Source organism: Chaetomium globosum, genomic scaffold, assembly GCF_000143365.1.
Source record: "Chaetomium globosum CBS 148.51 scaffold_5 genomic scaffold, whole genome shotgun sequence".
Lineage (NCBI taxonomy): Eukaryota > Fungi > Ascomycota > Sordariomycetes > Sordariales > Chaetomiaceae > Chaetomium > Chaetomium globosum.
The window spans coordinates 2,384,428-2,408,366 of NT_165980.1; the positions used below are offsets into that span (position 1 = coordinate 2,384,428).

General features: G+C 55.3%; 7 protein-coding genes across 7 annotated transcripts; 4 read left to right on the top strand and 3 right to left on the bottom strand.

Annotated features, from left to right (window-relative positions):
- Window positions 1-880: 880 nt before the first annotated feature.
- Window positions 881-2,993, top strand: CHGG_07611 (uncharacterized protein; the record flags this gene model as incomplete). Its single annotated transcript, XM_001225266.1, has 6 exons — window positions 881-933; window positions 1,007-1,158; window positions 1,219-1,342; window positions 1,513-2,134; window positions 2,191-2,894; window positions 2,948-2,993. 6 exons carry the CDS (start codon window positions 881-883, stop codon window positions 2,991-2,993), a joined length of 1,701 nt encoding a protein of 566 aa, XP_001225267.1.
- A 1,837-nt stretch (window positions 2,994-4,830) lies between these two features.
- On the top strand, window positions 4,831-6,701 carry CHGG_07612 (uncharacterized protein; the record flags this gene model as incomplete). The annotated part of the gene is made up of 4 exons (XM_001225267.1): window positions 4,831-5,181; window positions 5,237-5,958; window positions 6,079-6,398; window positions 6,451-6,701. 4 exons carry the CDS (start codon window positions 4,831-4,833, stop codon window positions 6,699-6,701), a joined length of 1,644 nt encoding a protein of 547 aa, XP_001225268.1.
- Window positions 6,702-7,817: 1,116 nt separating this feature from the next.
- Window positions 7,818-9,914, top strand: CHGG_07613 (uncharacterized protein; the record flags this gene model as incomplete). The annotated part of the gene is made up of 5 exons (XM_001225268.1): window positions 7,818-7,899; window positions 8,287-8,534; window positions 8,594-8,845; window positions 8,905-9,700; window positions 9,898-9,914. The coding sequence occupies 5 exons, from the start codon at window positions 7,818-7,820 to the stop codon at window positions 9,912-9,914; spliced, it is 1,395 nt and encodes a 464-aa protein (XP_001225269.1).
- A 543-nt stretch (window positions 9,915-10,457) lies between these two features.
- On the bottom strand, window positions 10,458-11,537 carry CHGG_07614 (uncharacterized protein; the record flags this gene model as incomplete). Its single annotated transcript, XM_001225269.1, has 2 exons — window positions 10,458-11,274; window positions 11,335-11,537. 2 exons carry the CDS (start codon window positions 11,535-11,537, stop codon window positions 10,458-10,460), a joined length of 1,020 nt encoding a protein of 339 aa, XP_001225270.1.
- Window positions 11,538-15,316: 3,779 nt separating this feature from the next.
- On the top strand, window positions 15,317-16,228 carry CHGG_07615 (uncharacterized protein; the record flags this gene model as incomplete). Its single annotated transcript, XM_001225270.1, has 1 exon — window positions 15,317-16,228. The coding sequence occupies one exon, from the start codon at window positions 15,317-15,319 to the stop codon at window positions 16,226-16,228; it is 912 nt and encodes a 303-aa protein (XP_001225271.1).
- Window positions 16,229-17,691: 1,463 nt separating this feature from the next.
- CHGG_07616 (uncharacterized protein) lies at window positions 17,692-18,664 on the bottom strand (the record flags this gene model as incomplete). Its single annotated transcript, XM_001225271.1, has 3 exons — window positions 17,692-18,413; window positions 18,469-18,528; window positions 18,625-18,664. The coding sequence occupies 3 exons, from the start codon at window positions 18,662-18,664 to the stop codon at window positions 17,692-17,694; spliced, it is 822 nt and encodes a 273-aa protein (XP_001225272.1).
- Window positions 18,665-20,661: 1,997 nt separating this feature from the next.
- CHGG_07617 (uncharacterized protein) lies at window positions 20,662-22,752 on the bottom strand (the record flags this gene model as incomplete). The annotated part of the gene is made up of 2 exons (XM_001225272.1): window positions 20,662-22,528; window positions 22,595-22,752. 2 exons carry the CDS (start codon window positions 22,750-22,752, stop codon window positions 20,662-20,664), a joined length of 2,025 nt encoding a protein of 674 aa, XP_001225273.1.
- Between the last annotated feature and the right edge of the window lie 1,187 nt (window positions 22,753-23,939).

Genomic DNA, 23,939 nt, shown 5'->3' on the forward strand with positions numbered 1-23,939 from the left:
TGCCCAAGAACATGCAGGTTGCAAGCCGTCTCGCTCTTCTCGTCGTTTGCATTCTTGAGATAGGAAATAACTAGGGGCTTTGTTATAAACCACACACGCTAATGATGGAAGCACAATTTCACTAATCATGGTCGGGACGATCTTCCGGGATCGCTCGTCAATCAACTCGGACGGCTCCCAAAGCTGGGTAAGCAAGGCCAGTCAGTGTTGAGGCATGTAGAGGTTAAAGGAGCAGGTAAAACGTGTCCAGAAATTCATTACGCGACAAATTTTACGGTTGATCAATGTTTTACGGAATGCAACCAGATTCTCCATCTCCATGTCGCTACTAAAGCAGCGATCACAGCGAAAAAGAGTGGTTTGTTTGACATCAAAAATTCCGACCGGAACGGCCCCGAAGGACAATTCAGAATGACTGGCTCCGCGATGTGCAATGCAGGCCTATCACACTGGTACCCCTGCTTCATGATCCAGGTGTACCCAATCAAGGTAAGTATGAAGAAGAAAAAGAGAAGAGACTAAGTTTGGGGAGCAGAGGGGAGATTAAATAGTCAGATGTGGCTGGTCTGTGCACGCCTGCAATTTTTCGTTTCTGCAGGCGTCCGGAACCCGGAGGTTAATTAGTTCCGTCCCCGAGCGGGAATCCAACCTGAGGCACCAGAGGAACCCCCAGGGCGGTCTGCATGCTTCGGACGGCAAAAAATGTGCCCCGCATTTGAGTCATCTCTGTGCGGCAGATTGGCTTGGTGTCGGGCTGGGCCGTGCCAAAAGTTCAGGAACCCGAATAATCGACTTGGTGTTGAGAAGCTTGTCCAGGAGCTACACCATCCAATTCGGGTCAAAGGTGCTTGATTCCTGAAAAGCGACCAATTACTCCAAGATGCCGACCATTAACGTCGACAAGTACGCCCTCTTCGAGGCGCTTGGCGAGCAGTAAGAACGATTACCCCGCCATGGTGCATCCCACTCTGCGATAGCCCGAGTCTGATCCAACGGTGTGTTGCAGGTTCCCAGGGGATAGCTTCCAAAAGCTCTGCTTCGATTTCGGCATTGAGCTGGACGGAGATACTGAAGATGATCCGTCACGCCCTAAGGATCAAGCCCCTGAGCTGGCCATCGAGATCCCCGCCAACCGATATGATATGCTGTGCTTCGAGGGTAGGATAGCCACGGCGCGGTGGACTTGGGAGAGAAGACACTAAAAGTCCTGATCAATAGGCATTGTGACAAACCTTAACATCTTCCGGGGCAAGCACGCGACACCGAACTGGAGGCTCGTCGATATTCCCGAGGACAAGATGCAAACTCTCACTATCGCACAAAGTACGGAGCAAGTCCGCCCGTATGCAGCTGCCGCTATCCTTCGCAATATCAAGTTTACAAAAGCTTCCTACGACTCCTTCATCAGTCTGCAGGACAAGCTCCATCAAAACCTAGCGAGGCAACGTACCTTGGTTGCGTGGGTAGCCCCTGGTCGTACTGTCTCGAAGGCGAGCCACTAACCCCGCTCAGAATCGGAACACACGACCTCGACACCATCAAGGGCCCTTTCACATACGAGGGCTTGGCGCCAAAGGACATCAACTTTGTCCCGTTGAACCAAACGAAGCAGATCAACGGGGAGGAACTGATGAGTTTCTACGAGACGGACAGGCACCTTGGCAAATACCTTCATATTCTCCGAGACAAACCCGTCTACCCGGTCATTCTCGATGCCGACAGAAACATCTGCTCGCTACCTCCTATCATCAATAGCGAGCGTTCCAAGATTACGCTTGACACGCAAAACGTCTTCATCGACATGACGGCGACCGACCAAACTAAACTGGACATCGTCTGCAACATCATGGTCACTATGTTCTCCCAGTACTGCGCCGAGCCCTTCACGATCGAACCAGTCAAGGTGATTTCAGACCACAACGGGACTACTCGGGTAACACCCAGCTTAGCTACACGGACGATGGAAGTCGAGGTCGATTATCTGAATCAAGTCTGCGGGCTCAAGGAGTCACCCGAGTCGATAGCCAAGCTTCTGAGCAAGATGGCATTAAGCGCGGAGCCGCTGGAAGACCCGAAGCTGCTTAAGGTCACGGTGCCGCCCACAAGAGCCGACGTTTTGCACTCATGTGATGTGGTATGTTTTCTATTGATTCTGTTTCCTGTTTGCCAGCCTCGCTAACGTTTTTCTAGATGGAAGATGTCGCCATTGCCTACGGGTTCAACGACCTCCCCCGGTCGACTCCCAACAGGTCGGTCACGATTGGCAAGCCGCTGATGATCAACAAGCTCAGTGATATTGTGCGCCATGAGTCCGCCATGGCTGGATGGGCCGAGGTCATGCCCCTTATCCTCTGCTCGCATGAAGAAAACTTCGAATGGCTCAACCGCAAGGACGACGGCACGACGGCAGTTAAGCTCGCTAACCCGAAGACGGTCGAATACCAAATTGCGCGGACGTCGTTGCTTCCCGGACTACTCAAGACCTTGAGCGAAAACAAGGCGATGCGCCTTCCCCTGGAGATCTTCGAAGCATCTGATGTTGTTCTCAAGGACGAGTCGCTTGAGCGCCGGGCGAGGAATGAGCGTCATTGGGCGGCTGCGTACTATGGCAAGACCAGCGGCTTCGAAATCGTGCACGGCCTTCTTGACCGCGTCATGACGATGCTGCGAGTCGCCTTTATCACACACGAGGAGGGCTTGGAAGGCAAGAGCATCGACTTCGAAGTAAAAGAGAACCCGAGCCAGCAGGACGGCTACTTCATCAAAGAAATTGACGAGCCCACCTTCTTCAACGGGCGCGCTGCCGCCATCTACGTGCGGCTCGGAGGGAAGCTTCAGCGGATCGGCGAGTTCGGTGTCTTGCATCCGACGGTTCTGGAAAAGTTCGATCTGAGGTAAATTGTCCCCCTTCCCACATTTCGACGGTACCCGTACTCACCAATCGCAGGTACCCGGTGAGCACGCTCGAGATTAACCTCGAAGTCTTCTTGTGAGACGCACTCGCTACCTTAGATGTAGATCTGGTTGAAATACACTAGCGTGTGACACAAAAATAGAGCAAGGTTGATGCCTCCTGATGACTTGCAGGGAGAGATGTTTCCCAACAACCCAACCCCAGCTCACGACGGCCTATTTAATCTTGATGATGTTAGAAACAAGCCCCTTGGCAACTCGATTCAGTCCTCTCGCGCCAGTTTACGGGGGTTCGTTTGACTCCCATCTCACGTCAGCGCGCGAATCTCATCGCCACCTGCATCCAATCCGCGTCCGATCCCAAACGATCCCAATCGCGGACCAGATCTTTCTCTATGCAGAATCTCGGCGTCCCATCGCAGGAGCGGCGTTGCGGCGCCGCCCGCTCCTGTGAGACGCGAGATGGCTTCTCCCCCGGAAAAGGACCAACGGGGCGGTCCCCTTGGGATGGTCTTAAGCAAGTGCTGACTGTGCACTGGGGCTTCAATTTTCATCCCATCCCCTTGGCGTGGAGAGGTGCTGCCGCAGTCGGATATCATCCGTAGGAGCTTGGGACGAACAGGGAGTGCCGAGTAGAACTGCCCGCTGCGATGCTCCACAGACCCCAGCACCACGAGATTGCATGGGCTTGGTGAATGATGCTTAGTAGAACTTTGAACGTTCAAGCGAGGCAGAATCCATCACCACCCCCTTGTTCAGTGGGACGCATCATCTCATCTGGGAAGCACATGGCAACACTGGGTCAAGGTATGTACTTCGTGCATACCGATTGGCTGGTTACCGTCAGCATACCGCATCAGGGGTGCGAGTTCTCGGACACAGGTCCTTCATTCACCAGATGGATTTTTGCGGTGACTTTGGACGCTAAAATCTCAGTCTCATCGTGCGGCCAAGCCAATGGATGGTCTGGCTCCTCCTGTAATGTGCGCGTATCGCGGACTTGGGGCGGAGTTTATCGGAGACAAGCGTACCGTGAAGATGGTTGTTGTGGAGGGAAGGTAGTCAGCCACGGCTGACAATTTCATGGGCGGGCACGGAGTTAAACGGAGACTTTTCTGGGGTGCAATTTGTGTGTAGCGTCGCGACGCTGAATAACCGACCCAGTCAATTTTGGTACTTCTGCCTTGAGCTTATTTGGCTTGTTTGGGGCTGGTGCGGCTGCAACCGTCGTCCCAGCAGGCCGGCGCGGCGTAACATCCCTGTCGACGACCTCGGGACGACAAAGGAGATTTCCGAGTTTCGATAACCTTCGGTCCCGCGTGGCCACCCTGACGTCTTGATTGGATTGGGATAACGTCAAATTATGGGGAAAGCACCGAAGAAAGGGCGCCCGGCGACATGGCACCCCGACCAAGTGTCGAATGGCTCCGGCATGGATCTTGCTTGGACGCCATAACGGGATCTCAGAAAGTCGCCGAGGGCTCTGGAGCTAGTAGCAGGGCTGAGAAATACATACCGTTTCGGTAACATTTCTTTACCATGGGCGTGTCATGAACGAGAGGGATGATGACACCAGCGCAGCACGCACAGATGCGGCAGGTGCGTCATGGCTCCCAGGCTCCTTCCCATGCTTAGCTCAGCAGTCTTCATGCCCGGCACATCATTGGGTCCGGTCGAAATCTCCTCTCTGCGCCTCGATTCAGATGGTAATAGGCTGCGAGATCGAAACTGCATAAGAACTGCCACCTGCCCTTCCATGCTCCTTTCCGTCGTTTCAACCAACAACGCTCGTCCCAACCCGCTAGCTGGCAAAAGAGAGACAAGGAAGGAAAAGGTCGTTTCATTCCACCCTTGTCACCTTCTCGAAACCACAACCCTAGTGCCATTGGAGTACAGGCCCCTCACCCCGCCTCAACCATGCCATCGCCGACCACAGCAGGACCAGCGTCCTCCGAGGCAACCCTCGCAGGAGACGCCGACAAACCTCGGGCCCCTTCGCCCGCTCCCGGAAACGAAACTGATACGACCCGAGCCCCGTCACCTTCTCCCGGGGACGAAGCTAAAACGGCACGCGCTGCATCGCCGACTCCTGGCGATGAAACTGATAGGACCCGGGCTGCATCGCCGGCGACGCTCGAAAACGAAATGAAGGACCCGGAGGCGGGGGCTGTCAAGGAGAAGCCCGCCGAGGAGGAGGAGGAGATCGAGTACCCCACTGGAGTGGCTTTCACATTCATCGTCGTTGCCTTAGTGCTCAGCGTGTTCCTAGTCTCCCTTGATATGGTATGTTTTCTATCTGCCATATTGTGCCCCTTGATCGCAGAGAGCTGACACAACGCAGACCATTGTGGCGACTGCGATCCCCAGAATTACCGACGAGTTTAAGGGCCTGGAAGATGTCGCGTGGTACGGATCGGCCTTCTTCATGACCGTCGGCGGCTTCCAGTCGACCTGGGGCAAGATTTTCAAGTACTTCCCGCTGAAGATCAGTTTCTTGATTTCCATCTTCATCTTTGAAGTCGGTAGTCTTATCTGCGGCGTTGCCCCCAACTCAACAGCTCTGATCGTCGGACGCGCTATTGCTGGTGTCGGCGCGGCTGGCATTGGTTCTGGGGCTTACACCATCATCGCCTTCACGGCCCCTCCCAAGAAACGCCCCATCTTCACTGGTATCGTCGGTACGGCCTACGGTATTGCGGCCGTCGTCGGGCCCCTGATCGGTGGCGCGTTTGCTGACCATGTTACCTGGCGCTGGTGTTTCTACATCAACCTTCCTATCGGCGGTCTCTCTGGCCTTATCATCCTTTTTTTCTTCTCGGCCCCGAAGGGCGCTAAGCCTGTGGATGCGCCACTCAAGGAGAAGCTTCTCCAAATGGACCCGCTCGGCACGGCGCTCGTCATGGGCGGCGTGATCGCGTATATCCTGGCTCTCCAGTACGGCGGCCAGACGAAGGCGTGGAACGATGCGACCGTCATCGGCCTGATCGTCGGCTTCGTCTTGATTTTCATCGTCTTCGGCATCTGGGAATACTACAATGGCGAGCGGTCCATGGTCGTCCCGCGTCTCTTCGCCTCCCGTCAAGTCTGAGTATCGTCCATCTTCGCCTTCCTCTTCGCGAGCGCCTATTTCATCGTCATCTACTACCTGCCCATCTACTTTCAAAGCATCGATAACTCGAGCCCGACTGAATCAGGCGTGCGCAACCTGCCGCTGATTCTATCCGTCACCGTGGCAACCATCATCTCTGGCGTCGGCATTTCGGCCACAGGCCTCGCCGCCCCGGTCGCCGTGTTCGGCGCCATCCTCGCGACCATTGCGGCCGGTTTGCTCTACACGCTCGACATCGGCACCGAGTCCGGCAAGTGGATCGGCTACCAGATCCTAGGCGGTTTCGGCTGGGGATTGGCCTTCCAGGTGCCCATCGTCATCGGCCAAGCCACAGCCGCACCCGAGGACATCTCGTCTGTGACAGCCATCATCCTCTGTAAGCAACCCTCCCACCTTTCCCCATCGAAACCCCCACTAACCAACCACAGTCTTCCAAACCGTCGGCGGCGCCTTCCTGGTCTCGGCCGCCCAATCCGCCTTTGTCAACCGCATGGTGCAGGAGCTCGCGTCGTCGGCGCCCTCGGTCAACCCGCTCATGGTCCTGGGCACGGGTGCCACGCAGCTGCGCGAGGTGTTCCCCGCCGACGTCGTCCCGGGCGTCCTGGTCGCCTACATGGCCGGCATTAAGACGGCACTGGCCCATCGCGCTGGCCGTCGGTCGGTATTGCATTTTGCGTGAAGCTTGTTCCAGCAATTTCAAGAGGCTGGAATACGCAGACGTTGAAGACGGGCGGGGGCGGCGGCGTAGGTGTGGTTGGTGGGTGGTGGTGGTGGTGGTGGTTAGAGAGGGGTTCGAATTGAGTGTCGACAGGGAAGGGGGTGGTGTTAATGAGGAGGGACATGAGGTCGGGTTTGTTTTCGTTTGTTTCTTTTTTCATGTTACCATGATTAGACGGTGGGGGTGGGCAGGGACATAGACATAGGGGGGAAGGGGGACGGGGGCTGCACGAATACCATGGGCTGCTGGAGGAGATACCCTGCGTGGCGAGAGAGTTCGGGGGGCGAGTTGTTTCTCGGTCTCACTTTGGAAACTAGGAGTTAGTGTATAGAAAGCGTCGGTCTCAACTCATACTTATCGTTTCTCACACAATGCTCAATCCTGCGACTTGTCACAAGGCTTGGGGTAATGTCACTGCAAGGGCCGAGGTTCGACGTATAACTCCGACCGATTCGGTTGGTTGCATTAAGAAACATAGTGCATTAACGGTGTAGATCCGGGTTGGGTGTCTCTCTTTGCGTATTGACGGCGGTAACTGCAACCCAAGGCCTTCGATTGGGGGTGCAAGGCGGATATCCACGAGCCGAAAAGGGTTAGCACACAGCAACGACCTCGCCCTCTCTCTTCGGTTCACAAACCTGAACGGCTTATTTCGTTGCAGCCGTTCCTTTCTTTAAGGCGTAGAGTACCCGCTCTTTTGGAGTAGGGATGGTTGGGTATCGGCTTGAAGGAAGGGGCGGGCTGCGGATGGAGCAGATTATTAGAGGCTCTCACCATGGTTGCCTTCGTCTTGCCTCGTGGACGGTCGATCACTGACCCAATACCTTATCATAATGTCTCAGATATCTGCAGGCTCTCTCTACTGCACGCCGGACCCGAATGTGAGCGTCGTGACACACAGATGCACGATGTCTCGCGTCTCAGCCTCACTGTCTCGTGATGCGCAGTCGGGTCACGCTTTTCAGGCACGTCTTTCCAAATAAGTTTGTGACTCTTGACCTCCCAAGCCCGTGGTTTATGATCTCAGCCGTCATCAAAATGCCGCCTTCCACATTGTTCATCCATCATCATATCACAATGTCGGGCTGGAAACACGCATTTAGTCTGCCGGCCAACGCCGTCAAGAAAGCCATTCCGCCTGGAACAGTTATACTAATTGGTAAGGGTCTCTTTCGTATCCTTGATTGCATGTATTCTCGCGGAAATGTCTTGCCTGTGGCCAACTCCCAGCACAAACGCGTCGAACGAGTCGTCGCGTACTGCCAAAGGTCTACCCTTCCAACATCACCGCCACATCCTCGGAGTAGAGTCGTTTCATGCAATGCATTCTCCTATTGTAAGAGTTCATCAAGTGATGAGTAGATGGATTTGCAGCCGTTACCTGGCTGCAGCCATTAATTGACGGCGGGAAGCGCGTCTCGGACTCTGGTGCATCTCAGTCGGCCGTGCTACCTACCATCCTTGCAGCCACCTAGCCTCGCCGTTGCTTGTTTCAAGTCCCATGACAAAGTAGGCCGGTGTTCGCCAATACTAACATTTATTCTAGAGCATGATTCCGAAAAATTAGCCGGAAAGCAGGGTGACAGCGTCGTGAAGGTCCCAACTCCCACGGCTGACCCTGCGGACCCCTTGAACTGGTCGCGCTGGAGGAAGGTTACGTGTATGCTTTCGGTGGCATACTACGTCTTCGTTGCCAACTACATCTCCTCCTCACTCGCGCCAGCTCTGCCCCTCTGGAACCACGTGTTCCCCCACGATCAGAGGCCGATGCAGGATCTGATCCAGCTCGTCTCAGTAAGTTACATTGACATTGATGACAAATTGATGTTGTTGTACTCTAACAAACATGGCAGTTCAACGTCCTAGCCGTCGGGCTCGGCAACATCTTCTGGGTGCCCTTGTCCAACATCTACGGGCGTCGCCTCGTCTTGAACCTGTCGGTCACGGTTCTCGGGAGCTCTTGCGGTATCGGCATGATGTTCACCGGGTACAAGACGACCATGATCATGAGGTTGCTCCAGGGACTGGGGAGTTCTGCCTCCGAGACCGTCTCCGCAGCCGTGGTCGGCGACCTCTTCTTTGTCCACGAGAGAGGAGGCTGGATGGTGTGTAGCCCCAGAACCTGCCCATGACTGACAGCAGACACTCACACTCCTCCCAACAGGCATTCTACAGCGCATCCCTCGCCAGCGGCTCCGTCATCGGCGGCATCACCGGCGGATACGTTGCAGCCAAGTTCGGATGGGTGAAACAATTCTGGCTCGCCAGCGGCCTAGCCGCAATATCCTGCCTCACCCTCGCCCTCCTAGTCCCCGAGACCATGTACGACCGCAACACCGAGCCCCTTCTCCCCACCCACCTCCACCGCCACCGCGAACCACCCCTTCAACGCCTCCGCCCGCGCACAAGAACAAAAAGACCACCCCTCCGCCCCACCCGCGCCCGCGTCCCCCACTTCGACCTAACCAACACCATCTACGCCCCCATCCACACCAACCCCCAACAACTCCACACCATCGTCCCCCTGCCCCCACCGCGCTACGCACCCTACACCTTCCGCCGCTCCCTCAGATTCAGCCCCTACCGCGGCCACGTCGCCCACCACTTCCTCAAGCCCTGGACGACCCTGCGCCTGCCCGCCACCTGGATCGTCATGTTCCAGTACGGCGGCCTGGTCGGCTGCGCGGCGGTGATCTCCACCGTGGGGCCCCAACTCCTCGCGGCGCCGCCGTACCGCTGGGGCGAGCACGCCGGGTTGTTGTTTGTGGGCGCGCTGGTGGGGATCGTGTTGGGGGGCATGTATACCGCGCTGGTGGCGGACCGGCAGTTGAAGGCGGGGGCGAGAAGGAATGCCGATACGGGGTATGCGGAGCCGGAGGCTAGGGTGTGGATTATGCTGCCGGCGCTGGTGGTGGGGACGTGCGGGCTGGCGGTGTTTGGGGGGTGTGCCCACGCGCCGGGTAGGTATATGTGGCTGGGGCTGGGAGTTTGGGTATTGCATTGGTGGCGTTTGCGTTGGCGCAGGTGCCGTCGATTTGGTTTAGTTATGTGAGTGCTGTCGGTTGCTTGCTTGCTGTCTGTCGTCCTTGGGAATGCTGTGGCTAACTTGGTCTCTCTTACCTACCTAGCTTATTGACTCCTACGATCAGCTCGCCAGCGACTGTTTCGTCATAATTTGTATCCTCCGCGGCGCGATTCCGTTTGCGTGGACGTTTTTCGTCGCGCAGTGGATTCAGAGGCAAGGGTTTCTGGTGCCGTTTTGGGGCTTTACGGGGCTCATGGGCTTCTTTGCACTTTTGATCATCCCTATTTTGTGGGTAGGAAAGCGGATGCGTATTGCGACAGCAGATTATGTACAGAAGAACCAGTGAAGGCAAAACGGGGAAGAGTTGCTTGTATTTTATGGGGGTAGTTGGTTACTTGTATTCGGATCAGTACGAGGACTGTATAACTAAGGTAAAAATTCTAATTAACTGGGCATTCTCGAATAGAAGACATGGAGTCAAGTGGATGACCTCGTAGGACCCCCTAATATGGCCTCCAAGCTGATTTCCACGATGAGCAAATGGACGCGGTGAGGGATTCATGCACACGGTTTAAGAGTTGATGATGAGGGAGTAGATGCCGCCCAGGGAAAAGCTGCCATCCCCCGCCTTTCTGATCTTGGGTGTGCAAATCTCACCGCTGACTTTCTTTGCCGTCACATTGGCCCCCTCCCTACCCCGAGACGTTCATCACAGTTAGCTCACAGTTTCTATCCTCAAAAAAAATAAACCACTTCTTGCTGCGTGTGCTTATCTTCTCGGGCAAATATAACGCGGTGAGCGCGCCGCGCGTCGCCCCGGGTAAAGAAACATGAACCGTGGACGACTCGATAGTCTCCGAGGCTCTCAGGCTATCACGAACGAGAAATCTAGAGAAGAGCACATCTGCGAAGCCCAGGTTCATGGTGGTGGTGAACGACTGCGACCGGGTGGTCGAGATCTGCTGGTCCGCCGGGCCGGCAACCGAGATCTTGACGATCTGCGTGTTGTTGGCAGGGCGGGTGTACTCGGAGTAGCCGTCATCGGCCGTCCATGAGTTTTCGCTGCAGCTGCTCCTGGGATGGAGGTGCCTCGTGGACACAACGGCAAGGGCAGTGTCGATCTGGGGAGGAGCTGAGCGGTGCGTGGAAAGGCTGTCCGGGGGTGGCCCAGCCTGAGCCGGCTTGATTTCGGTGCCGTTGGCGTCTCGCAGCACAATGCTGTACATGCCACCGCTGGCTGCTGCGGTGTTAAGGCGCTCGTTCCAGCCATATGTGCCGCCGAATTTAGCTGACCGACGCAGCTTCGAAGCCCCGGCGGAAGAGCAGTCGCCGAGGCCGCAGCAAAACTGGACCATGAATGTCTTCTCGAGGTTCACAACGGCGCACACAGGACTGGAAAAACTGGCGATCGGGTATCCGCATCCCGGCATGTCGGTGTGGGCTGGGGATCTGATGATGAGCTGGCAGGTCTCGTCAAGCTCGGGGATCTCGATGTAAGGTCTCCAACCTCTGAGGGGAATCTAGTTATCAGCCTGAGTTGTTCGTTGGAAGGATAAATAAAAGTCTTACCCTCCCTCTGAGCCTGGGAAGTCTGAGTTGTAGAAGACCGTTTCCGAGTAATATGTGACACGGTCGGGGTACCCCGTGCCGGCATTGGTGATGCCAACCAGGCAGTCATCGCAGTGGTCGTCTTTGCACATTTTGTAAACGTTGGCCTTTGCAAGGGGGAGGGCAAGGCTCATGACCCAGGCCACAAGCTGAAAGCTCCGCATGTTGGTTGGTGAATACCTAGCTGTGAAGGGCTCAAAGGTGCAGCGTCGATGGCTATGCTCAGAGAAGATGATACATTGAGCCAGCTTTCGAGGGCAGCCCCTTTATAAATAATTTGAAGAAGTGATTGACCTCAAAAACCTCCTCCACGGCCTGTCTCAAACACCTTGACGGGTGACGGCCGTGGACCGTGGCGCCGACATCGCAAGACTCCGCAAAAGGGGGTGACATGGACTCCCAACTCCCGAGCATGACACTAACAAAGCGTACCAACAATACGCAGAGTAAACTTTTGTTTCCTGCACTAAATATGACATTGCCATCTTCCTACGCCGCTGTCCTGACGCCAATACCAGCCCTCGCCAAGGAGCTGAGTACCAGTGTTAGTACAGAGATTCCGTGATGCAATTCTCGCCAGACACGGGTCCAACCTCCGAGCACGTTCGCCAATAAAACACTCCATTCGATGCCCATAGAATTAAATCTCTCAAATCAGGCCAGCGACAAAGTTGAATATCACGGCCTTCACCTACCGTTTTAAGCAAGAGCATGGTGTATCAGTCCTCTCGAAGCGAACCCGGCGGACTCCGTCGGTGATCTTAAACCACGACAGGAACCTTCTGCGAAAGGTGCGGGTGTATCAACGCTGTTGAGATTGAGATTTACTCGGGGGACCTGCGGAGTTGGTACCAACAGCTTTCAGGGGTGGGTCACGGCCCTTCGGCGATTACCCCTTGCGTCTTGTATCGACAGATATTGAGAGCGATCCGTTTGGGAGATGTACCAACAGTTTTTTCATGACTCGGGATCTTGATTTTCTTCGCCCTTTAATATGAATTCTAAGCAACATTGGGAAATACAATGCTGCCGAAGACGGAGAGCAAAAAGCCTCAAACCAAGGACCAGACAGGAATGCAGGACCGAGCGTGATTAATTCTGTTGAACACAGTTTTTGTCACAAGATAAACGGCTACAAGTACTCCATGCGTCCAATACCTGCCCATTTCGCACCGCCCTTCTTCTCGTCTCAGCTCTCCTAACCCACAGCCTTTCTAAAGTCGCTGCCTCTCCCATACAAAAATGCGTTTCATGCTCCCCTTTACTGTTATGGCCGCCGGACTTTTCCGTGTTGGCAGGGCTACCTGGTGAGTTACACTTGACTCGTTACGTTGGGAAGGAGTACGGATCCTGACCATTCCCCAGGCGCGTAGATCTCTACAGCAAGGGTTGCCCCAAGGAAGACGACTCGGTTGACACGAACCTCGAGGACGCCGGTGCGGTTGCTGGGCAGGCGGGCCAAGAGCTCTGGTGAATGAAGGTCGGCCCGGCTCACTCGGCTTTCGTGGCCGGCATTGATGAGGACGAGATGAAGGTGGATGTCTTCTCCGATTGGCGCTGCAACAACTACATTGAGACTTGGACCACCGATGGGTGCTATGTTACGAACTCGGATGATGGCGTGAGTGATAATTCATTAAACGAGACCCATAATCTTGGCCTTTATTCCTGCAATCGAGACTAATGTGACACGCTGGATAGGCAATCGAAGCAGTCAGAATATTGCCCAAGTAAGGGAGGACCCAGGGTTTGGGTCTGTTCGAGTTCCCTTCCAATTAGGGAGAGGGCGGTGGATCGGTTTCCCTCCGTCTTTAATGGCCGTTGGCTTGCCTGCAGACGTGGAGGTTCACAACGGGCAGTTCAGTCCGATGTCCTAGGTTAGGGTGAGAGTGGCAGATAGACATGTGCTTCTTGCCTGACAATGACGTCTTATCAGCCCATATAACATGTATACTCCGCTGCCATTGCCCAAGTAAAGAGAAACCCCAGGTGCCATCCTTTTTGATTAGTATGTGGTTATCCCATTTCAGTCATGGCCGCTCTCAACTCCAAATGATTTACTTTAATTTCCATTATGGTAATGACAGTGACGTATCCCTCTGGTTTATTGACGCCCTCCATGCCGACAGCACTGCGCCCCCTTGCTTCAGGACTGAGCCTGGTCTAGTTTCCCCCTTCCCCTCTTTCCCACCACCACCGCTCCTGAGTCCTCGGCCCACCGCTGTTACGAGACGCTTCCACCACCGCATCTAGCTCCGCATTTCTCCGTTTTCACCGGCCCTGTGCCGAGGGCCCACCGTTTCAAAACTGGCGCCAAAAGGCCGGATACAAGAAGCCCAGATAGGGGTTGAACTTCACGTGGCCGTCTTGGTCAGGCTGTGTAGTTTCGGTTTGCCTAGGTAGGGAGGACCCTAGTTTCGTTTCTCTGGTGGTGGTCGTTTGCTAGTGGGATGTTCTATTGGGCTCCCACACCTGCTCCTATTAGATAAACGTCAAGTGTAAAAAGAAAAAGGAGACGGAAAAAGAAAAAAGAAAAAGAAAGAAAAGAAAATGCAACTATAGTAACAAGCCCCCTGGTTACCTTGCGTCGTTCTGTCTCCCTTTCTGTGCAACTTTCCAAAACCCTGGTCCCACCATACACATCTCCCAGGAATCCGGTGCGATTTCTTGAAGGAGCCGAGACCGCGTGAGAACGTCAAAAAGCCCACCCGCGACCAGCAAGAATAGGAGGAACTGGCGCCGGTATGGCAACTCGGGATCAGCGAGGCCGGTGTAAACTCCGGTTATGGTTTTGACTGTGAGCTCGTCTGGCGAATCACCGAAAAGCCAGCCGTGATACCCACAAGTCACGCGAACGAGCCGAGCAACCGGGTAGGTCTCATGTTCACTTTTACTTGCTGAAGTGATCTGCGGTCACTGCCTTTTGCTGGGAGCGAGGATGATCATCACGAGTTATAATAAGTTGTGTATTGCAGTATTAACTTATCCATCTCAGCAAAAGTGAATTCGCCCGAGGTATTATTGGAGAAGGTGGTGATGGATATGGGGGGGGAGGGTGGCGGGGAGTTGTTTGGGGCCGCCGGAGACGGCGAGGGTTGTTGGCAGGGTGGTAGTGTGATGTTGTTGTGGTGGTGGTTTGAACTTGAGTTGCTGGGCTGGAATCCATTACTTACCAGTGAATGGGGTCTTCTTTCTATTAGGATGGGGATTGGGTTCCGGTCTGAAAATTATACAGGTAACAAGGTAGCCATTCCACTTTATATGGGGCTACCCCTGGGTTGCTATTCTGGCGCCCATTTCCACCTTGTGCGCGGAACCATGGCATAGCTCTCGATGGTTTGAGAATCCAAAGGCTAGCCTCCAGCCCCTCTGATGTTGCGAACGAGCTACCGTTGGAAATCAAAACACCACTCTTTGTCTATGTTGCCCCTACACTCATTATAGACCTTTCGACTGTTGACTGGCACAGGTACACGGAAACCCCCCTCGAACAATAAGGTAAGGAGGTACCTACCCAATGCTTTTGCGGTAACATGTTGGGCGAGAGCCAACTATAGCGTCACACCTCACGGACATAGGTACCTTGTAAAGTTGGCTCCTTCATGTTCCTGCAGGGTGCGGGATCAAGCAGCCGAGAGCAACAAACCAATCAGTCCGCCCGCGATGCGAGCTAGTTACGAACTACTGCCGTCTCTTCCCGACTCGAGAGGCCCGAGGACAAATAGCCAATACTTCTGCTGCAAGCACATTATTGTTGCAGCGCACTAGTCCACTTACGTCTCAATCAGAAGCGGCATAACAACAGGGATTATTCAGGGTGACAGTAGAAAGTCAGCAACGCCCCCGCTCTTTTGCTCTTTATCGGTACATGTAGGTAGCTTACTTCCAACTCCATTCCCACCAGACATCTATTAACTCCAGTCAACTTTCATTCCATTCTACGATGAGGTTTCTCACTCCCTCCTCGGCGTATTCCACCCCCTCGCCGCCCTCGCCATGCCCCCCCCACACCCCTTCCGAGACCCCCTCCACCCTCACCACAAGGGACGGCATCCGCCTCACCTACACGCAGACCGGCCCCCGCTCCGGCCCCCCTATCCTTTTCATCACCGGCTGGCGCCAAGCGGCCATCGAATGGCGCAAACAGTCGGCCTACTTCTCCGCCGCCGGCTTCCGCGTCACCACCTTCGACCTCCGCGGGCACGGCGAGTCCGAGGAGTCTTACTTCGGCTACCGCATCAGCCGCTTCGCCGCGGACCTCGACGACCTCCTCACCCACCTCAACCTCCACCAAGTCGCCATCGCCGGCCACTCGATGGGCTGCTCCGTCGCCTGGGCTTGGTGGGACCAATACCCCGCGTCGCGCAAGCGCGTCGCAAAGTTCGTCTTCGTCGACCAACCCGCCGCCATGGTCAAGAACCCGGCCTGGAGCGACGAGTATGCCGCCGAGATATCCTCCATCTTTACCCCCCTGGAACTCTTTGGCCTGGCAAATGACATGTCGGCCCAGCTCGAACCGCTCGTGAGGGGCATGTTCACCCCCGCCGTGTCGGAGACGGACCTGCAGTGGGTGCTCGAGCAGAATAGGAAGATGAGCGACGAGAATTCGGCGGCGCTGCTGGTGGATCATGCGTTTGCGGATTGGAGGGATGTGCTGCCGAGGATCACGGCCAAGAGTTTGGTGCTCGCCGGGGAGGTCAGTGTCTTTCCGCCGAGGGGGGTCGAGTGGGTTGCGCAGCAGATTCCTGGAGCAGAGTCGTACACTTTTACCGAGGCCGAGAAGGGGAGTCATTTTGTGTTTTGGGAGAATCCGGAGAGGTTTAATGAGGTGGTGGAGGCGTTTTTGAGAAAGTGAAAGTCGGGGTTGAAGAGCAGGTGGCGGCCAGGTGCATCTCGACCTGGAAGCTGTCGCTTGCAGACACAGGCATGCAGGCTTATAATTATACCTAGGTACCTACCTACGCATGATACTCTCTTATCATTAACGTTGCCATAAAATGCAACGAAAGCAGAAAAAAGGACCGTCAGATGATGAGAAATAATTAAGTTGTACAGCAAACTCATTAGCTTCCAGTAGGCAGATCAAGCATGGTGGGTGCTGCTGATGATTTTTCTTAGACAAAGCTGCTAATTCTTCTTCACCCGACCACCCAGGTGGATAGACCTGGTCATGAGTCGGCTAGTGTACCTGAAACGGCGGCAGGCGCGGCGTCGGAGCTTCTCGACCTCTTCTCATACCGATTCGTGAAGCTCAGCAAGGTCCGAGAGTGGTCCAAATTCAAACGATGCCAGGACCTTGAGAGGGAGGAGTACAAATTTCGAGCTGGAGCTCAAAGACATTGCGGCAGAAGAATCACATTTTTACTTCATAATATCCCACCGGTGGATTACCCCTGATCATCCGGACTCTGACGGTGAGCAACTGAATCAAGTTAAGGGACTTGGGGATGAAGAACCTCTTTGTTGTTCTACGACTACTGCGCTCTCCCGCAGCGCCCAAGGGACGAAGTCCAACTATGGCTTTTTTCCAGAATGGTTAGGGAACTCAGCCGTTTGGTCGGGAAGATGAAGGTCATAATCCTGAATGATTCCGAGTATATAACACGCTCCTGGTGCTTGATGGAATTCTTCATGGCTGCCTTCCGAGACTGCCTTGCCTGCGACGAGGTGCACAATGAACATCTACTCGACCTTCAGGCAACTGCAAAAGCCCTGGCACCTTCTCGGGACCCCAAATCGGCCACCGCTGCTTTCGAAGCCGCACGAAACCAAAAGATGGCCGGGATTGCTCATTGGTTTTTTGGAATCTTGAAAACAGCAACATCACCAATTCGGGTTCGATCGAGAACGTATAGTGCTACGATTGTTCCTGAAAAGTTATGTCGAATTCTACGGCTATGAACCATACTTGGGGGTGGGTCAGACGCTCTCTGACTCAAGACGAGGCGGAACGGATGCTTCGGGGGGGAGGTGGGGGGGAGGTAGAGCTCCTGTGCCCCGAGTTGATCCTCTAGGCATGGAGGTTCCTCGGTCTTTAGAGGACATGAGACACAACAGGCGTATTTTTTATTCATCGTTATGTAGATTTGATGGTTCGTTTCATTAAGCTAGGCGACAGTAGTATAAAGATAGGAAGTATGATTGGTTTAAACATTAACCCCCAAGAACCTGTAAGGAAAAGGAGTTTGTCGGAGGGTCTAGAAATTATCCTCTGTCTGGTAGAGAACTGCAACGAGCTATGCCAGGCATACGCCTCGGCGCCTCAGCCGAATCAAAAACCAAGCGCCCCCCCCCCCTCCGCCGGCGGCACGACGCACCTCACGCCTCCTCCTTATATCCCACCGCCGCGACGCCCCTATACCTCACCAAAAACGGCACGGCCAACGCAAACAGCACTTCGAACCCAAACGTCGTCCACTGCAGCACCTGCAGGGTGGTGCCGCTCTTGATCAGCACGGACGCATGGCTCATGCCCTCGGACGCGTACTCCAGGGCGCCGGCTCGACTGGGCTGGTGGCGAGGGCCGCCGCGAAGACCAGGCCCGTGGAGCCGAACAGCATGGCGTAGGTGACGCGGCGGATGATGGTTGCTGCGGCGCGGGTGCGGGTGCGGGTCCGGGTAGCTCGCCGCGCTTGGAGGCGAACGTCGCGCTGGAAGGAGGAACCAGCGCTGCCCACGCCTGAGGACGAAAGAGTAACCGCGGCCGGCGGCGAGGACTGAGATTGAAGGTGCGGGCATTGGAAGGTCCGAGGGCCGGTGGGAGACGAGGTCGGTGATTTCGGATTTGTGGGGGTTGTTGTTGGTTGAGTTGGAGGTGGAGTTGAGGTTGAGGTTGGGGAAGAGGCTGGAGGCGAGGGTTTCTACGGAGCGGCCGCTGGCGGATTGGCAGCGGGTGCCGTCTTCGTCGATGCCGCAGATGCCGTAGTAGCCGATGCGGACCTTGAGGAGGTCTTCGGTTACGTTGGTGTTGGATCGTAGATCGACGACGTAGATGTTAGGGATCGCGGGGGAGGTCGAAACACATCCCGTCAGGGACAACGCTGGTAGGGGTGTTAGAAGTTGTAAGGTTGATGGAAGAAGGAGGTCAGGACATACCGTGAAAGACAATGATCGGGAGGATCAGAAGATAAGGTGCGTAACGCAACAAGCCCGAAGCTGCTAACTTGTTAGTGTTCTAGCTCACCAGGGTTTGCTTGCGGAGAGGGGGGATCTAACTCTTGCTGGCCCCAGAGGCCGAAGGGGACGACGTACGCTGAAGTACTTTTTTCGCCAAGCTGATGAGAATAGGCATTTTGTCGGAATGATTTGCCAAAATAAACCGGGGGTGTGTTTTGATGGTGAAGATGGGCTGTTCTTAAGTTGTTGGCCAGCAACAAAGCAACAATGCACAGAAAGGAGCCGTGATAACGCCGTGACCGAAGAGATGGAATAATGAATAGGAAACGAGACACAAAGGAAACAATGGAACCCCGAGTTGGCAACAATAGACAATGCGATGGTTTGAAAGAAAAAAAAAAAAAACATTCTATTTCCTGGGAACAAGTCATCGCTAAATACCCAGACTGACCATTATCATCACCAAATGCGCCCACTTCGGGAGCGTTTCGAAACCGATCATGATGGTCCATGTTTGCAACTTCAATCTTCAATCTGGCGCATCGCGGTTGCGTTTCCATCCTGGTTTACTGAACCGATTCGTTGAGAACCGTTCGGATTATGTTGCACTGTGGCCCGCTGTTTGACCAACCGCCGGCCGTGGGTCAATTGTGCCATGTTTCGCGCTGGTTTCTCGCTGCAGTGTTTTGAGTGGGTGGCTCGAGGGATCGATTCGTGCGACAAGCGACGGTTGTGGAAGCGCGGTCCACACGGCGCTTAACAACAACAGACACCGCGCGTCGAGGCCAACTCGACGAGATTTTGCCAAGAACTTATTTTGGGAAGCAAAGACGCGGCGCTCACTTGGGAGACTTGCCCGATGAGGATCAATGAAGAATGGCTAAACCAATCAATGTGCTTGACGGGGAGTTGCCAGGAACATGCCGCTCTTGGCATCTTGGCTTTGAGCTTGGCGCCTTGCTTGGCCTTCAACTCTCAACTGCATGCAATGTTTGGATGTCGTAGGTAGGTAGGTAACAAGGCAACGTAGTTTGGGGAGCACAGTCAGACTGAGTGGGGGAATTGTTGGGATTTGGCGGCCTTGCGACCTTTCTCTTTTTGGCGAGCATTGCGATTCCTTCTTGTTCCTCGAAACCTCCGACTGCATGCATGATTCAGGGACCCGCGAGCCCAAGCCAGCTGAAGAAAGCCCGGCAAATACCCTGTGCCCGGGCTTGGCTTTTCCTGGGAAATGCACCCGAGACCGATGAGCCATCCCAAAACATCCACTTGCATCCATTTCCATCCATTTCCATCCCACACCGGCCGGGCATGACCACCTGGCACTTGCATATCACCGAGACATGCAGTGGCTTGCAATTGGGATGGTTCGCAGGCTGGTGCGCGTCCAATATGCGAACCATATGCAAGGTACCGGAGGTCCAAAATGCCCTTGAACCAAGCCGACGCCTTCGATCGGTTGGTGGGCACATTGTCGGACCACTCCAACCGTGGACGCGAGGTGGGCGAGGTTGATGCCCAAGGTCGGCCCAACCTTGCTTGAACCTTCCCAGGACAATCCTGGTCACGCAGGTGGAATGCAGCGGGCGGAACGGGGCGGGGAGACGAGGGGAAGTGGTTGCAAACAGGGAGGGAAGGGGTTATCGCACACGGATCAGCGGGTATGCGGCCAAGGAACGCACGGAAGAGCGGGCAACCGGTGAGTGGGCAAACTTGTTGGGAATGCGATGATTCCAAAGCCGGACTCATCGGTTTCAAAAACCTCATTCTCATCAATACTACCAGGGCCCGAGAGGCGGGGAACCGCGACCGCGTTGAAACTTGTTCTTCAGTCAAGAATTATAGTATTGAAGCACAGTTAGGTACTCGAGAACACTGAAACAGACCCCAAATATCAGTTATCTGAAAGCCTAAAGGCCTGGAAGCGCAGTGCGCCTTCCTATCATCATCATCCACTTGGATACACCCAGATCATCATTAGGTGGTGACTTTTGTCCACAGCTGCCCAACCAACAATTTTTGAACGCGTATCCCAAGAACCAAGCCCAGCAGAACACCTCCACCAGAAGAAGAGCCCCCTATATCTCCCCATTGCAGTCAGCTCCGAACACCAACCCCATAACGTCCCTGTTTCCATCACTCACCAATCCCCTACCCAACCCCAACGAAAAGTCAAAGCCCAGCCCCCCGCCCCCCATCCCCATCCGCACCCGCACCCACACCCCCACCCGGCGTCTTCCGCCTCCTCCCGCCGCCCCTCTTCCCCCTCCCACCACCACCACCACCACCACCACCACCCCGCCGCCGCCATCCACCCTCACCACTTTCTCCACCCCCCATCCCACCCTCACCACCACCACCACCACCACCCCCGCCGTCCGCCACCCCCGCATGCTTCTTCTTGACATGCTCCCGCAGGTTATCCCCCCCGGTAAACGACGTGGTACACCACGCACACGGGAACTGGGGCCCCGGCGCCTGGCCCGTGTTCTCGCGGTGTTTTTTGGTGCGCTCGTGCTTGGCCATCTTGTAGTTTGGGTGGGGCCCGACGGTGGTGAAGTCGCAGTGGGGGCAGTGGAGAGGGGGTTCGGAATCGAGGGGGTGTTGTTGTTGGGTTTGGGGGTGGTCCTGGGGGTGGTTTTGGGGGTGGTCCTGAGGGTGTTGGGGGTGTTGAGAGTGTTGAGAGTGTTGAACCTGGTGCTGATAGAGGGGGTAGGTGTGAGGGCGTATGGGGGTCGACGGCGGTTGTGGTACTGGGGCGTTGTGGGTTTGGGGGGAGCGTGTTGGGTGGGTGTCAAATTGCTCGGGGGTTGGTGCCACTTGACCGTACGAATAACGATTAGGCGTAAGAAAGTTGTGGATGTTCCCTGTGTCGGCGCTGTACAAGTCGAAAATTCCCCGGCCCTGGGGCATGAACGGTTGTGGCCCAAAGTGGGAGGCGGGAGCCCGAGGGCGGTAGCATTGGTCGTATGAAGGGTTCGGAATCATGGGAAGATGGCTTGCCGTAGTCATCGTTGGCGAATATTCCCAACCGCTGACAGCCGGCTCCATGCGGGGGTCCCCGGGCATCTCTCGTGGTGGCATGGGCTGTGAGGGTGGGAGGGATATCACAGGGCTCATGAATGACCCGGGCACAAGGTCCTCCATTTCCGCGACCGGATCGTACGCTCGTGGCTGGCCCCGCTCTGGCGTTCCCAACCCAGAATCAGGAATCTCTGCCGGGAGTTCCGCTGTGTAGTTACCTGGGTGCTGCGGTGTGGGTTGGGAGGCGTTCCACGACATATTGCCTGGCTCGTACTCCTGGGGCGAAGATGTGGTTTCTGTTGAAAATGACGGAAAGCCAGTGTTAATAGCACTCATTCCGTCTGGGCCCAAAGCAGAGGCGGCGCTCGACATGGAGGTTTGAGGCGTGGCGAAGGAGCCGCTGCCCTGATGAGACACCGTAGATGTGGCCAGGCTTGGGTTGGTCCGGGGGGGTGTCGGGGCTTGACCCGAATATTGCGCCATCATGTGGAAATTCGGTGCACTGGCCAGAGCAACAGGCCGACCAAAGCTGGGAGGTTGAGTTTGACTTCGACCGAATGCCAGATGCGGCTCGCTTGGGGGGCTAGAATCGGCGAGCTCGTGCCGAGCGTGGGCATACCCGAGCCCTTGGGGATCCGAAAAAGAAGTCGAGCGAACACCAACTTGTGTCTCTTGGCTCAGAAACGACGTCCCGCTCAGCTCAGGGGTGAAGGCAGAACTGTCGAGTTCAGTGGGCTCGTCGTTGGGGGGCGTTGTCGGATGTCTTGTGCGTCCGGAAGAATGACGTTTGTAAGGCGATATGCGTGATGCCTTGGGCTCTGACCGGGTCGACTTCTGAGACCTGGTTCGTGACTTGAGGGATGCCGCTTGTGTCCTGAGACTGCCAAAGAAGGACTTTGTCAGCCTGCTCCAGGTGCTTTGTCCACATCGGCATTGGCAGCGCTCTAGGTTGGCCACCAAAGCCTCGAGGTGGGCATAGCGCTCCTCACACAAACGCGTGGTGTGGACACACTCTCTGAGATCACGAGGCCTAACGGTCTCTTAGATCGAAGCGTGCTTGGCCAACATCGGGAAGACTCACTGATGGTTGTGGTTCAGATATGGAGCCGTGAGCGGCAAGTCCTGGGCCGCGTATGGTGGCGGTGGAGTAAGCGGCTCCCCTTCAAGGCCGGCGTACATCGGAAAGTCATTGCAATCGAATGGGGGAGCAGAAGCAGGGGAACGATAGGAAGGGGCCATGGCAAGAGTGTTTGTCGTTGGTTATCTGCACGGTGTTCCTCAGATATCGTCTGATAGTTTGTGAAATTGGGGAAGAAGTGGCGGAGCACGGTGGCAAGCTCTTATAATGAATGGTCTGAATGGACCATGAGTGTGATGTGGCCGCCCACCGGGGCTCGTTGTGTCGCGGCGACGACAGGACAATGTCCCCGCATGGACAACAACTTGCTAGGTCGAGGACCTTGCTGGAGCGGACAGGTTCGGTTGCCCCGCTTCAAAGTCCATTTCCCAAAACTGGACGCAAGTTCAACAAAAAGGTACATGGTGCGCGGATTGTGATTGATCGGGGGTTGGCTCCGGGGAAGATAGCGTGGTGGTCCCGTTATGATCGTAACGCGACGGGAACATTGATGACCACTCCATTGGCTGGAGCTCCACGGCGAAAGGGATAAGTAGCAGTAGCCCCTGCTTATCCAAGGTCTGTCGCGGATGCCTTCGGATGGCTAGCAGGAGGAGTACTGGGTCATGCTGACTTGGGACGGGACGTCTTGACCGAGGACTAGTCACGATTGGTGTCAGGACATCTCATCGGCTTGGCACTGCTGGGCTGCCAGCAACGGGGAGTGTTGACCGGTTGGTAGGTTGGTAGGTCATTGCCATGATGGACTATGTGATGAGGATGGCACTGACAAGCTACCTGGACTAGGTCGGAACGCGTCAGTGGACTGTGGGGCCACGGCCGACGTAGTATCTCGTAGGTGCTTCGTAATATCTCTTGAGAGGGGACTGAAACGAGTCGGTCGGGACGCACAGGAACTAGCCTGTGGGTTCGCTGCTGAAAACAGAAATGCGGCCATTGCCCGGTGCTGGCGCCATCCTGATCGGTAGTTCTCGTAATCCCATTGCTGATGCGGGACTCAGGGGTTGCCGAACTTGTCAGTGTGGCCAGCGCCCAAAGCAACGCGGGAAGTTCTGAGGCCGAAAAGTCACAAAACGACGCCAGAACATGACAACAAGAGGGTTGAAGACCGGACTTATTTTACTTTATACAATGTCCACATTTGCACCGCCACGATCTGCTTTCAGCTGCATTTTCCATACTATGACTTAACAGGTCATTTTTCCCTGTGCGGCACCGTTGACTCCAGGCTTGCCGGTTCTGAGCTCAGCTTGGGCGAAGAGAAGTAGGAAAATGATCCAATCAGATT